Source organism: Pelodiscus sinensis, chromosome 14 (assembly GCF_049634645.1).
Source record: "Pelodiscus sinensis isolate JC-2024 chromosome 14, ASM4963464v1, whole genome shotgun sequence".
Taxonomy (NCBI): Eukaryota; Metazoa; Chordata; order Testudines; family Trionychidae; genus Pelodiscus; species Pelodiscus sinensis.
Genome location: NC_134724.1, coordinates 32,302,738 through 32,317,452, shown reverse-complemented (window position 1 = coordinate 32,317,452; position 14,715 = coordinate 32,302,738). Strand labels below are relative to the sequence as shown.

Below are 14,715 nucleotides of genomic sequence, written 5' to 3'. Positions count from 1 at the left end.
CCCCAAACCCTTTCCCCCTTCCCAGCCCTTGGCCACAGCACGGAGGGAGAGGGGAAAGAAAAAAGCCCTCTGGTGCCTGGATGGGGATTGTGGGAAGAAAATGCCCCATGTTTGGGACCCTCCTCCTGAGCCCCTACTCATCCCCCAACCCTTACTTTCCCATACCACCAGCCTCCTGCACTCCCCGTCACCCTCCCTCAGGCCTTGAGTTCTGCATCCCTCACACCACCCTGCCCTGAAGGATCTGAGCAATGCCATGTAAGTCTGCTAGTACAATATAAATAAATATCTAGTCAGGCTTCCTCAATGTCTGTAATAAATAGATCTTATTTAATAGGAGATTGCACAAAAACACATTATTAAGACTCTGACCTTTGGCTTTCTCTCCATTCAGTATTTTCCTACTCCATGCACACCAAGTTTCAAGAAAAAATAAAAACGTAAAAGAAAGACACATTTATTTAATGAATTTACAGTTAATGAAGTCAGTTGTGTTGTATGTGTGTTTTGTGTCTGTGTGCTTGTCTATAACCAAAGACAATTTGGAAAATAAGCTAAATCAAAGAAAATATTGTGGGGGAAAAAAAATTATTTTGAAAGTGAGAAAATCCTTAGGCTGATTTCCTGTGGCAATGAGTTCCATGCCTTGGACCAGTTCCTGTGAAAGTTCTGACTCAACATAAAGCATTCATTTTACATCGGCACGAATAACTTCACAGGGTACAACATGGGGAAGAACCAGGCCTACTATATGTTACACCCAGTTTGTTTATTACTTTTTGCTTTCGCAGTTTTTCCAGAATTGGCTCTCTCCCTTTTGCTATTCCAAACCTACTGTCCATTCCTCCTGGATACCTATGAGTAGCTCCCATCATTGCTAAAGTAGTTATGCTCCACATTTACAGTCCCCATAATGGGGGTGCCAGTGATTCATGGTTTCTGTATATGTTTAAAAGCTTGTCTGTCTCCTCAGCAGAGACTGGTAAAAGATATTGCTTCACCCACCTTTCTCTCTTTAAGGTCAAGTCCATACTGGCAAATTACTGTGCAGGAAATGAGCCCCCACTGCTGTAACTTTTGTGGTGTCCACACTGGCAAGGCACTTAGTGTGTGCTAGTTCCACAGTTAGTATGCTCTGCGAGAACTGGATAAGGAGGTGTTAGTGCCGTTATTTGGAATACCGTGTGCAGTTCTGGTCTTCCATGTTTAAGAAGGATGAATTCAAACTGGAACAGGTACAAAGAAGGGCTACTAGGATGATCCGAGGAATGGAAAACCTGTCTTATGAAAGGAGACTCAAGGAACTTGGCTTGTTTACCTTAACCAAAAGAAGGTTGAGGGGAGATATGATTGCTCTCTTTAAATATATTAGAGGAATAAATGCCAGGGAGGGAGAGGAATTATTTAAACTCAATACCAATGTGGACACAAGAACAAATGGATATAAGCTGGCTATTAGGAAGTTTAGACTTGAAATTAGGCGAAGGTTTCTAACCATCAGAGGAGTAAAGTTCTGGAACAGCCATCCAAGGGAAGTAGTGGGGGCAAAAGACCTATCTGGCTTCAAGATAAAGCTAGATGGGTTTATGAAGGGGATGGTTTGATGAGGTAACATGATCTTGGCAATTAATTGACCTTTCACTATCAGTGGTAAATAGACCAATGGTGGGAAGATAGGATTTGCTATAGAGAACTTTTTTCTGGGTGTCTGGCTCGTGAGTCTTGCCCACATGCTCAGGGTTCAGCTGATCGCCATATTTGGGGTCGGGAAGGAATTTTCCTCCAGGGTAGATTGGCAGAGGCCTAGAGGTTTTTCGCCTTCCTCTGTGGCACGGGGCACAGGACACTAGCGGGAAGATTCTCTGCATCTTGGGGTCTTTGAACCATTGTTTCAAGGACTTTAATATCTGATATATAGGTGAGAGGATTATTCTAGGAGGGGTGGGTGAGATTCTGTGGCCTGCATTGTGCAGGGGATCAGACTAGATGATCAAAACGGTTCCTTCTGACCTTAAAGTCTATGAACTGTGGAGCTTGCTGCACTCTGGATACAGTGCTGAAGTGCCAGTATGGACACCGTGGTGTGGCACTATGTCATGACTAGCCTCTGGCACTGTTCCCACAGTGCCTGTTCTTGGCTCTCTGGTCATCTGTTTGAACTCAATTGTCCTGCTCTCAGGTGATCAACCCTCAGCCCTGCCCTTTGTGTTCTTCCTGAAATTTGAAAGTCCCCTTCCTGTTTGATCAGTAACATGTGATGTGTTCTCAGCATATCTCTCCAGCTGGCCATGCCTGCACTGTGCACCAGAAGATCCCCTGCTTAGAGCAATGCTGAGATGTTGAACCTTATCAGCATTTGGGGAGAGGAGGCAGTCCAGGCTCAGCTGTGCTCCAGCCATATGAATTATAATATCTACAGGAACATCTCAGGATGCATGACTGAAAAGGGCCATGAACAGGACATACTGCAGTGCAGGATCAGAGTGAACACGCTTTGAAATGCCTACCACAAGGAACAAGAAGCAAACCACCACTCCAGTGCTGTGCCCATGACCTGTTGTCATCGACCAAGTCCAGCTTCCTGTAGAGTCATCAGCAGCGGGCCTTCAAACAGCCAAAAGCACACACTACTGCCATGGTGTCCAATACGTTAGCCAATAACCCCGTGTGGCTATTTGGCCAGTTGAGTGTGGCTAGTTCACTATTGCAGTAGCTTCAGAACTACTGTTGGACACCACAGCTCATTCTGCACCTGCTCAGCCTGTTATTGAAATGCTAATTGCTGATGTCAAGGCTCCCCATGTATGGCTTCAATAGCCACAGTATTAAGGGGAAGGCAGGGTCTCTAAGGATCACAATGGGTATTTCCACTTTCCTTACAGTGATCTTCTGGCCTGGGAAGAAAGTGCCTGCTTGCAACTTCCTGAACAGGCCAGTGTTCTGAAAAATGTGTGCGTCATGCACCTTTCAGGGCCAGCCTAGTATCTATGAAACACCCAAGGTGATCCACAAGAAATACCCCTTGGAGCTAATTTGTTAACTGTTCTTATGTTCAGTACAGTTCACCTTGGTTTGCCGGGCCTGCAAACCAGACCCTCTCTAAAGCTGATCCCAGTACAATGTTATAAATTGACCAGGAAGAAATGCTTACATATCTTTCTTTCTGAATATTCTGCTACCAAACTGATCAATGTGACTTGCATGAGACATGTAAATTCAGCCAGAAAAAAACATTAGATTTTCAAATTGTGCAAAAATAAGAATTTTATTGATACTGTACAGAAGTTCCTTTTTTCTTTCATTAACTATATTTCTACTATATTTACTATATTTCTAATATACCACTGATTAAAAAGTATCAAAGGTCTGTATTATTGTTTGTTTAAGGATGTGAAGGTGTGTGTATTTGCACAGACATTTAATACCACATGTTAAACACTTTCATTTCAAAGGCATGCAATTTAGTTTTAAGTCGAAGTTCTGGTTCTAGAGCACGGGCAACACATTATGGAATTTGGAATGTCTATAGGTTCACTCAGAACTTCTGTATTCATGTCAATATTTATTTAACCTACCTCATGCTGATTTGTATTTTCTAAACATGAGTACAAAAAGTTAATTAAATATATGCCTGATGATCTTCCTCACAGCATAATATTTATATTTGATTTTATAGATTAGTATATTTAAGAAGAAAAGTATGTTGACATTTCATTTTTTATTTTAGGTCACTCTGCAATGCCATAAATGTTTACAACCTGACCTGCAGTAATTGTACAGAAAACTGCACCTATGTTCTCTTTAGCAATAAGATCACTTTTTTAATGGACCTGTTGTTGCATCAGTTAATGGTATGTAATATTTTTATCTTGATTTAGAAATTAATATGTTTGCTTCAGTGCCAGTTTACTAAAATATTCGGTATATTAAAATACCTGAAAAATATGGGATTCTCAGTCAGATGAATTTCTGAAATAGAATTGCCATAGAAAATGTTATATATGTTTGTTAGCTAGGAAAGTTAAAAAAGAGTACTTAGCAAATTTTCAGTTGGCACCACATCAAGCTTACCACTGCACTCAGAATACACCAATACAAATTAAAGTGATGGGCTATTACTTTCTCATGTGTGTTTGGATACTATGTATCTACTATAATTGTGTATACAATGAAAAAATTGCTGGCTGATTCTGTGAACATGCAAAATATGTTCTTCTTTGAGTGCTTGTTCATTTTGATTCCATTCTAGTTGTGTGCATGCTCACGTGCTCGGTCATTAGATACTTGAGTTTGCAATATCCGTGGGACCAGCTGTGGTGCTCATGCATTGTTACATCAGGTGCCGTCAGCCCTATGCCTTCTTAGTTCTTTTTTGCTGCCTGTGGTGATTGGAATTAGTGTTTTTTCTCCTACTCCTGGAACCTTGTGTTCCAGCTGAAAATAGTTTTGTTTGTAGTAGATTACTTAGTTAGTAGCTGTTAAGTATCCTACTTGGTCAGTTCAGGTCCTGGTCTCTGGCTCTGACTGCAACTGTCCCATGACTGTTAGTGACCAACATAGTAGCTGTCTGAAGTGCCGGGGTTAGCCCATGTTAAGGAGATGTATCACATCTGTAAGAACTTTCATTCCAGTGCTTGAAGGCCCTCCTCCATGGAGGCCACTCTTCATCCAGACTCTGAGCCAGCCCAGCCTGATGCAATACCCAATACTTTGACTTCAATGTGTAGTATACCCCCTGCACCAGTCCTGACATCAATCCCCCTTCTCCAGTGTCTAAGGAGGGATCTGCCACCAAGCAAACCAGCTCAAGGGCCACTGAGCAAAGGACCTTGCTTGGGCCGCCCACCCACACCAGTGCCATCAAGGGGCTTATTTGCCCCCAGGGAGATCCACTCTCCTAATGGGTCCACCACTGACTCCCATCACAGTCAGTGCCATGTGCAGCAATGGGCCCAGCTAAGGTTCCCTATAAGGAAAAGGTCTCCCCGAAGACAAGTGAACACCACCAGTCTGAAGCCAACCAGAACCCTTTGTCTCCGCACCTTTGGTCTCCACATCAAACCAGCTCACTGGTTCGCTGTTACAGGTCACTGGCATCACATTCCTAGTCTCTGCCCTTGCCCCAGACCGTGTCTAGAGGTAGGTGCTGATTGTCTTACTGTTAGCATGATTGTCTTCCCTCTAATGGTCACAGTCATTGAGACCTTGGGGATACTCCACAGCTTGGCTCCACACCCCTATTCCTGGCACAAGTCAGACCATTCCAGGCACTGGTTACCCACAGTGACAGTTAGCCACCAGCACTGGTCACCAGAGGAAGAGGACTTCTCCGGCACAGAAAGTCACCATTGTGACTAGGCTCTGGAAGGAGTATCCACTGTGGCAATGCCAATCTGACAGCAGGGCCAGTGGCCTGCACAATGGCTTCATTGCAATGCCTTGCACATACCCGTTATATTGATGTCACAGTCTGATCAGTCCTCAGTCACCCTATCAGATTGGGCTCAGTACAAGATGCGCCAGTGGATGCAATGATGGAGGGACAGGTGCCCACCACCTGATCATGCAGGTTGTGCATTTAGTCATTCTCCTTCTCTTTGGATGAGGCAGTGGTGGAGCCTTCCTGGGCTAGCTGACCAGATGACTTCAGGGAGCATCAGGTGCTGCTCCGCCAGATGGCCCTCAACTTGAGCCTCAAAACGGAAGAAATGGCATTGTTCAATGCGCTCTCCACATTCACCTCCACAAGTGTACTCCCAGTCCTAAACATTTCCAAAGCCATCTGGCAAACCCCACCATCCCTCCCGTCCACTTCCAAGAAGGCTGAAAAGAAGTATTTTATCCATGCCAAGGGGGTTGAATATTTTATACCCACACTCAGGGCTTTTTGGTATTATTATTGATGGCCAACAAAAAGGACAAGCAGGAGCTGGTCAGTTCCTCCTCCAAGAATAAGGAGGCCAAGAGGCTGGACCTTTTTGAAAGGAAAATTTATTCCACTGCCAGCCTCTAGTTCTGGATGGCAAACCACCAGGCTCTTTTGAGGCATTATCATTTTAAGCTGTGGGACTCCTTCCTCAAGTTTAAAGACTCCATGTCCTAAGGGATGGCCCAAGAGTTTGGGGCTCTGGTGGAGGAAGGTACCATAGCAGCTTAATGCTCCTTTCAGATATCCTGGGTTGTGGCCAATTCAGCATCCCAGGTGGTTGCCTCATTGGTGGTCATGAGGTGCAGCTCCTAGTTTCAGACTGGTAGTCAGCTGTGTTTAAGAACTAAACTAAAAGGACTTCAGATGGTCAGCTAGTATTTTGTCATTAACTGTTCCAGCTTCAATTCACTATTGATGACATTCAGGGAATAGTTATCAGGGCTTTAGTTGTGCACGTGTTCAAATCTAACATGTTTTTAAATCTAAAAATATCTAAAATTTAAGTCTGCTTAATTTGTAGCCTTAATTTGATTTGCAAAATAGTTAAACAGCAGGCCTATTTAACCAAGGAACTTTTAATTTTGCAATGTTTCATTTAAATACAGATATCATTAAATATTTTATTTGAAAACTCATTTTTAATTCATAGTGATCTGCTCATCATGAGATATTTAGTCTAGAATTTCTACTTATAAATTGTGTGTATGTATTTTCTTGAGCCAAGCAGTTTGTTAATTGAAAAATTATGTACATGCCTTAAATAATTTAAATGACACTGTTAGAGTCAACAAGCCATAGGACTGTTAATGAACACTTAAAAAGCGACTCTCAAAAGATCTCTGACAGACAAAGAATACCTGAAAGCAACCTTTACATTTTACTCTCTTTAATTGCCAGCTCATGGTTTTTCACCAGATTTTTCCAAAAGGATTCTAGGTATGAGATGTTAATTATATATTGTGAAAGTTGCATGTATAGTGTTGGCCAACCACAACATTGTTTTCTTTCTGCTGAACAAGCCAAAACACAAGACTCCATGGCTAATTACACAATACATTAAATACTAGTGACAAGATTCATTCTGATACCAAACACATTTCACTTCCTAATTTTAGTACCGTGCCAATCCTACTTTTGTTTCAGAGGGGTAGCCATGTTAGTCTGTATCTGTAAAAACAGTGAGGAGTTCTGTGGTACATTAGGGTATGTCTACACTACCACTCTAGTTCGAACTAGGGTGGTAATGTAGGCAACTGGAGTTGCAAATGAAGCCCGGGATTTGAATTTCCCGGGCTTCATTTGCATAAAGCCGGGCACCGCCATTTTTAAATGTCCGCTAGTGCGGACTCCATGCCGTGCGGCTACACGTGGCACGGACTAGGTAGTTTGGACTAGGCTTCCTAGTCCGAACTACCGTTGCTCCACATTTCACGAGAAGTTCTGTCGCTATAGTAGCGGCCGTTGTATTTCTCAGTGGCACAGCCTCAGGGTACCGGGTCGCATAATCCACTATTACCAAGATGTACTGGCACCCCGAGCTTTCTCGAGGGGCCCCACCAGGTCCAACCCAGTGCGTTCAAAGGGGGTGCCTTCCACCGGCAGGGACACCAGGGGGGCTTTAGGGACCCCCTCCGGGTTGGTGTGCTGACACTCGGGGCAGGACTCACAGAACTCGCGCACCTCCCGATGGATCCCCAGCCAGAAAAACCTCTGGGCCACTCGCTGTAGTGTCTTCTCCCGACCCAGATGTCCGGCCCAAGGATTCGTATGAACCAGCTGCAACACCCCCTTTCTATACTTGGTGGGGACTAGGAGCTGCGCCAGTTCCTTCTCGGTCTGCGGCTTCCGGACCACCCGGTAGAGCCGGTCGTTGTGTACCTCAAACCTGGGGCCCTGCTGCCTCGGTGCGGTCCCCGGTTCCTCGTCCCGCGTCTCCTGGACCTGCTCCCAGGCACGGCTGAGTGTTGGGTCCTCCCGCTGGTCCCGTAAAAAATCATTGCTACCTCCCAGCCACGCCGTCTCCTCCTCCTCTGCGGGCCGTCGTGGGGTTCTCGCCGGACCTGGCGTCCCTGCTTCCTCTACCGGTGCTCAGCCGTTGTAGCAGCTGCTGCTGGTGCTCCATTTCTTTGGCAGCCCATTTCTGCAGCATCTTGCTCAGCTGTCGCAGATGCTCCCGGTGTCTCTCTGTCAGTACTTCCAGCAATTTTGTGGGTTCCATCCCGCTATCGTTAAGCCCCTGTCTTGGTTTACTAGGCATTCAGTTATCCCTTCAGTTCAGGGGTGTTCACTACCCACATTCTCCACCAGGTTGTCGGTGTACGCCCCTGACGGGGGCTGCTGACCCCCTTATACTGACCTGGGTCTCAGTCCGGGCCCATACCGCACCCCAAAATCCCCAAAAGTCCAGGCCCCTCTATCAGGGGATCTACGGTATCCAATGTCTCAGCACAAAGTCCAGGCCGCTCTATCAGGGGATATACGGTATCCAAGGCCTAGTCCCTCTGAGGAGCCTCTCCCGGCCCCAGGCCTGGTTATCCAAGGGGGGGGGGGGCTCTGCGTGGTAGGGGGACCCGGGCCCTCCCTCTCCACCGGGTCCCAGCCCAGGGCCCTTTAGGCAGGGTCTGTGGCTCCTGCCGGCTCGGCGGGGAATCCGGCCGATACACGCCGAGCCAAACTTTGTATCCCCTGGCCTGGGCTGCTTCCTACCACGCCCCGGTTCCCCGGGGGCCCATTGTCCTCTGAGGCAGTACCTGCTGGGGTTGTGGGTACGTTCCGGTCTCCTGGAATCGGGGTCCGCTTCCCTTGGTGTCAGGGTCCAGCACTGGCAGCGTCTCTGGTCCCAGCGGCTGCAAAAACACTGGCTTGGTTTGGTCTCCTCCCTCCCCCAGCTGTCCTCCTGCCTGCTGGGCTCTCTCTGCCTTTATACCTGGCCTCTGCTGGGAGCATGCCCAGCAGGGCCGGAAGGGCGGGGCCCTCTCAGCCAGCTGGGCCTGTGCTACTCCCAGCCCTGCAGTGCGGGGCCTGTTCGCCCTGTCACACCCTGCTCTAGGGCAAGTGCAGAGCTTCTGCACCTCAGGGTAACTAAAGCAGCTGCAGAACTTCTGATCTCCAAAGAATCATCCAAGTTCAAGAGGTGATTTAAAAAAACTGCCTCCTTTCTGGCTTCACCCCTTCAGTTGTAGGTTGAGGATCATCACCAAAGAGAAGCAGAAGTAGGGGAAACCCACTTAATTAAGATATCAAGCAGTTTCTAATATAATAGAAGGCATGCTTCAGGGTTCAGCACCTAGATGACTCGTTAAGGCAATCGTTCTGTAATTCTTGCACTCCAACATGCTTTCTTTCTTATGTATTGTCACTTACACAGATCTTGTCCATTCCTTAGGTTCCTTCCCTTCTTTCCACGCTATATTAGAGTCAATGTATTTCCTGAATCATACTTTCTGCACCATATTTGATCATCGCTCCCATGATCTTATCATTTCCAGGGCTCTTCTTGTTCTTCAATTGTTTCACTGCTCTTTACTCATAGACTCAGAGAGTTTAATTTCAGAAGGGACCATTATGATCAAGTCTGACCCCCTGCACAATGCCCACCCCCTCCTAGAATAATCCTCTCACCTATATCTCAGATATTGAAGCCTTCAAATAGTTTGCAGACCCCAAGATGCAGAGAATCCTCCAGCTGTGATCTGTACCACATGCTACAGAGGAAGGCGAAAAACCTCCAGGGACTCTGCCAATCTACCCTGGAGGAGAATTCCTTCCTGACCTCAAATATGGCGATCAGCTGAACCCTGAGCATGTGGGCAAGACTCACCAGCCAGACACCCAGAAAGTTCTCTATAGTAACTCCTATCATCCCTCCATTGACCTATTTACCACTGATAATGAATGGTCAACTAGTTAGCAAGATCATGTTATCTCTTTCTACTTTCTCCTTCAGAATATCGGTCTTGCTCTTAATGCTCGGTGGTGATATCTTTCAATTCTTCAGTCAGTCTCTCTGAGGCACTCGGGTCCAACTGTGCTTTGTACAGATTGGTAAACTATCTCATACATCGCTGCACAACCTTCTCCTTGTTCATGAGCACCTTATCAGTCTTGTATTTGATCACCATCCGCTTCGGCTGCTATTTCCTATTAATATTCCTAATAATTTTATACGCCTCCCTGATCTTACGCTCACCGTAATACCTCTCTGTATCTTCATATTGCTCCTCTAACCATTTCGCCTTATCCATTCTGCCTTATCCATTTAGCCTTATCCATTCCATCCAACTTGAGGTTCGTTCATGATATTATCATCAAGGAATATGAAGAGAAGTTAGCGAGAATGGTACAGGTGCTAAATGAGGAAGGGAAGCAGTATGGACTGATTATGAATATCGATAAAACAAAGAATGATATTTTTTTATAAGGAAATAGGAAGGAAGATCAGTGTAGATGGGATCGAACTAGAGAATGTCGAGAAGATAAAGTATTTGGGGAGCAACATGATGTATGATCTAGACCAGTATTACTATAAAGTATCCTTTTTTAAAGAAAAAAATAAGTACCCCCTTTAAAAAAATTATAAGTAACCCCACTATCTAGTTTTCAGATACACAAATTTTTTTTCTACCATTACAACACATTTGTTTAAACAAGTTAATCGTAGTGGGCAAGTGATTAAATTTTTGGGTGCAAAAAGTACAAAAATAATAAAGCGCTGTAAAACTTAAAACAAAAATTCAGTTTTCTCCAAATTTCAGTTGTGTTGATGGGGCTACCCCCCAGACTTCTCTCAAGTACCCCTAAGGGTACTCGTACTACTCGAAACACTGATCTAGACTGTAAGAAGGAAATAGCAACTAGAATAGCAAAAGCAAGAGCGAGTTTGAAGGTGATGGATAAGATCTGGAAAAGTAAAGCGATTAGTTTAGTAACGAAGCTGAGTGTCTTGAAAACGTGTGTATTTAGCAGCATATTGTATGGATGTGAGACATGGGTGATACCGAAAGATTCAAAGAGACAGATATTGGCATTAGAGAGGAGTCGTTATAGAAAGATACTGAGAATAGGATGGATGCAGGAGGTTACTAACGAGGAATTATATAGGAAGATACAGCCAAAAGAGAACCTACTGCAGAAGGTTATACAGTGGAAGGTACAGGGAAAGATGGAAGGAAATAGTGAGGGAGGCATCGGACACCAACGGGCGCTGATCCCATTGTTGATGATGATGCTTCAGTGTTGGCATGTAAAAAGCATCTGACACCACTCGTGTCTTTGCAATCCTGTTTTGAATGTTTTGAGTTCGTTTTTATATTTTATTGCAACATTTGTGAATCATTTTGCTTTTGAGAGGAGACCTTGTAAGTCACATTTCAGCCTAGAATGCAAGTTTAGTGCCAAATGAAAAGTGGGTTTATAGTGGAAATGCTGGCACAACATGTTCTGCTGTGTTTCAAATGGCACTGCCCTAATATTCTGGTTAAATTGGTAGCCCTTGTTCTCTTTTAGAGAGAGAGTGTGTTTTGTTTTTGTCTAAAGGTTGAAGGATTGGAAATGCCAGAAGCTAAAGAGCTCTGTTTATTCCTTGGCCAGGTACAGTTAACAATAATGCAAGCTTTCTCCACACCCACCCTGCTATTGACCTGAGCCCTGACCTGCAAAGACCACCCACCTTAGGGGTGAGCATTAGCTCAATTTTCATAGCTTAATTGTTCAGTTCATATGAGGAGCCATTAGTATTTACTGCAAATACTATTTAAAAGTGCACATTTTCCAAAATGTGTCTGTTCAGGCAAGCCCAGTGGCTTTATGTCTGCAGAAAGCACAGCAACACCACTGATTGAATGAAAATACAAAGACAAGTGACTTAGAGAGCAGAGATAACATCACAAGGTGTGCAACACCCCATCATACAGAAACCCTGTGGGCAAGTTGCTTAGAAAGCATTTGTATAAGTAAATCCACTCACAAAATATCACCATATTTAGATAATCTTGTGAATACTTAGAGTTGGTCTGTTTTGGGATCTATGGGCTCCTGACTTTTGTAAGAGTGATTAAAAACTGCAAGTTTTCTGGGACAGACCCTTGTCTTATGTAAATTGTGAGTCTGTGGAGCTATAATATTTTACATCAGATGAGGATCTGCCCCTCAGGCTCTAAAAAAGTTTACTTCAAGCTGAAATCTTATGAATGAATCTGGACTATAACACAAAGAAATTAAAGTTTGAAATATAACACTGAACATTCTTCATTTGGGAACAGTTCCGGGTGGTCTGTTGAGCAGACATTTATTTTAAATCTTTGTCTCTGTGCACATACTTAGTACTTCATTCCCTTTATATAGGAAATGTAATGCATTGAGATATATATAAAACATAGTCTTCAAGGGAGTATTTAAAATAATGTAAAATTTCATCTCATTCATTAGTTATGAAGTACTTTCTAGCTCCATCAGTGCTACAGAGATTGCGGAGCAGAGAATGTTGTTTCCTGCCCTGCCTAAAATCACAGTTCCCCAATTTGACAAAATCTGGATATAAGACCCATCAAGATGTAAGTCTTGTATAAATCCAGGCCTGAGTTTCTGTGATCCCTTTTAAAGCTAAGGAGGGAGAGGAGTGTTAGGGGCAAGCTAATCATAGAACTGGAAGGGACCTTAAAAGGTCATTGAGTCCAGTCCCCTGCCCTCACAGGACTGAACAAGTCCCTCTAATTCCTAAATTATGAAGATACATGAAGTTATTCATCTGTTTCTGAACAACTCAGTTTGTAGACAAGCTTTCAATGGAGGAAAAGCTATCAACATTAAGACATCATCTCTGTCGGTACGTCTAGATTACAACCTTCTTTCGAAAAAGCTTCTTTCGAAAGAGAGCATCCACATCTCAAAACCAGATCGAAAAAGCAATCTGCTTTTTTGAAAGAGAGCATCCAGACTGCATGGACACTCTCTTGAAAGAAAGCCCTGATTGCTATTCACAGAATGGCCACCATGGCACCTATGCTTTTTTTTTTGATTGCCTCGCCTTTCGAAAAATGTCCCTGTTCTGCAACCACACGTGCTTTTTTTTGAAAGAGCTCTTTCGAAAAAGGCATTCTTCCTTGTAATTTGAGGTTTATCAATGTCGAGAAAAACCTGTGTTCTTTCGATTTAATTTTGAAAGAACGCGATTGCAGTGTAGATGCAGGTGAAGTTTTTTAGAAAAAAGGGCAGTTTTTTTGAAAAATAATATAGTCTAGACTTACTTGTCAGAAATAATTTTACAGGCAACAGAAGCAACTCAAAGGAAATGCTAATATTTGAGGTGTGTCTGTGAACATTTTACATGTACTTTCTTATGTTACCTCATGCTAATGGCTATTGAGTGCATATTACATTTTATAAATATTGCATTCAAAGTAACATATAATTGATTTTATATAGAAGTGAATTCTTAATTTGAAATGCCAAATGTTGAAACTAGTATGTGATGCTGAGAAAGAAACATAGCCAGACCAAAACAGAACATCTGTTCCCATACCACTTGAGGTTGATGAAAGTTTTGTTGCTGAATTCTATGAGAGCAAGATTGGGCACAAGAAGTTGCACTTTGATGCTTAATGGAAGCTCTTGTTTCTTTCTCCTGTTGGACATATACAAATAAGTCAGAATACTTGTTGTGGGTTTGTTTGTTGTAGAAGTGCTGAAATACAACTATCATCATGGTGTTATGAGACACTGAGAACCACATACTTTGTTGCATTTATTACATGTGAAGTGTTTTACTGGATCAGAGCCAGAGGACTCAGCACCTTGCTGGATTAAGTTTAAATGAAGGCTACAGTTGAGGAAGCTATCCCAGCAAAGGATTTCCCCACACATGGTAACTTCTCAGTCGAACAGTTAAGCTGACTTGAAGTAGCCAGAATAGTGCAAGTTGATTGCATCAGTACCGAGACTCTGGCCCTAGGACTAATGTACAGGCAGTCCCCGGGTTACGTACAAGATAGGGACTGTAGGTTTGTTCTTAAGTTGAATCTGTATGTAAGTCGGAACTGGCGTCCAGATTCAGACACTGCTGAAACTGACCGCCAGTTCTGACTTACATACAGAATCAACTTAAGAACCCCAGGCATCCCCAAGTCAGCTGCTGCTGAAACTGATCAGCAGCTGATTCCAGGAAGCCCGGGGCAGAGCAACTCTGCCTGGGGCTTCCTGTAGTCAGCGCTGGTCAGTTTCAGCAGAAGCTGACTTGGGGACGCCTGGGGCAGAGCAGCTGGGGTGCTGCTGGGTTGCTCCAGTAGCGCCGCTCCTGGGTGCTACTGGACCAACCTAGCAGCACCCCATCTGCTCTGCCCCAGGCGTCCTGATTCAGCCGCTGCTGAAACTGACCAGCAGCGGCTGAATCAGGACCTGGGGCAGAGCAGCTGGGGTGCTGCCGGGTTGGTCCAGTAGTGCCCAGAGCGGGCGCTGCAGGACCAATCGGCAGCGCCCCAGCTGCTCTGCCCCAGAGTCCAAAACAAAAGCCTGGTCTGCTGGGGGGGGGGGAGCACACTCCAGCAGACCACAGGCACCCAGATTGAAGCGGCAGCAGCGGCGGTTCCCCGCGCCTCTGAGGCTTTGCTCTGGCAAAGCCTCAGAGGCGCGGGACCCCCCCGCGGCTGCGGCTTCAGTCCGGGAGCCTGTGGTCTGCTGGGGACGGTCCCCAGCAGACCACAGGCACCCAGATTGAAGCGGCAGCAGCGGCGGTTCCCCGCGCCTCTGAGGCTTTGCTCTGGCAAAGCCTCAGAAGTGCGGGAACCCGCCCG

General features: G+C 44.8%; 1 protein-coding gene across 11 annotated transcripts in view; it reads left to right on the top strand.

Annotated features, from left to right (window-relative positions):
• Nucleotides 1-14,715, top strand: part of SCAPER (S-phase cyclin A associated protein in the ER) — a 406,333-nt gene that overhangs the window by 291,873 nt on the left and 99,745 nt on the right. For all 11 annotated transcript variants that reach the window (XM_075897367.1, XM_075897364.1, XM_075897365.1 and 8 more), the window contains one exon: nt 3,728-3,851. In XM_075897367.1, the coding sequence (XP_075753482.1) occupies nt 3,728-3,851 (124 nt within the window). The remainder of the gene's footprint in view (nt 1-3,727; nt 3,852-14,715) is intronic.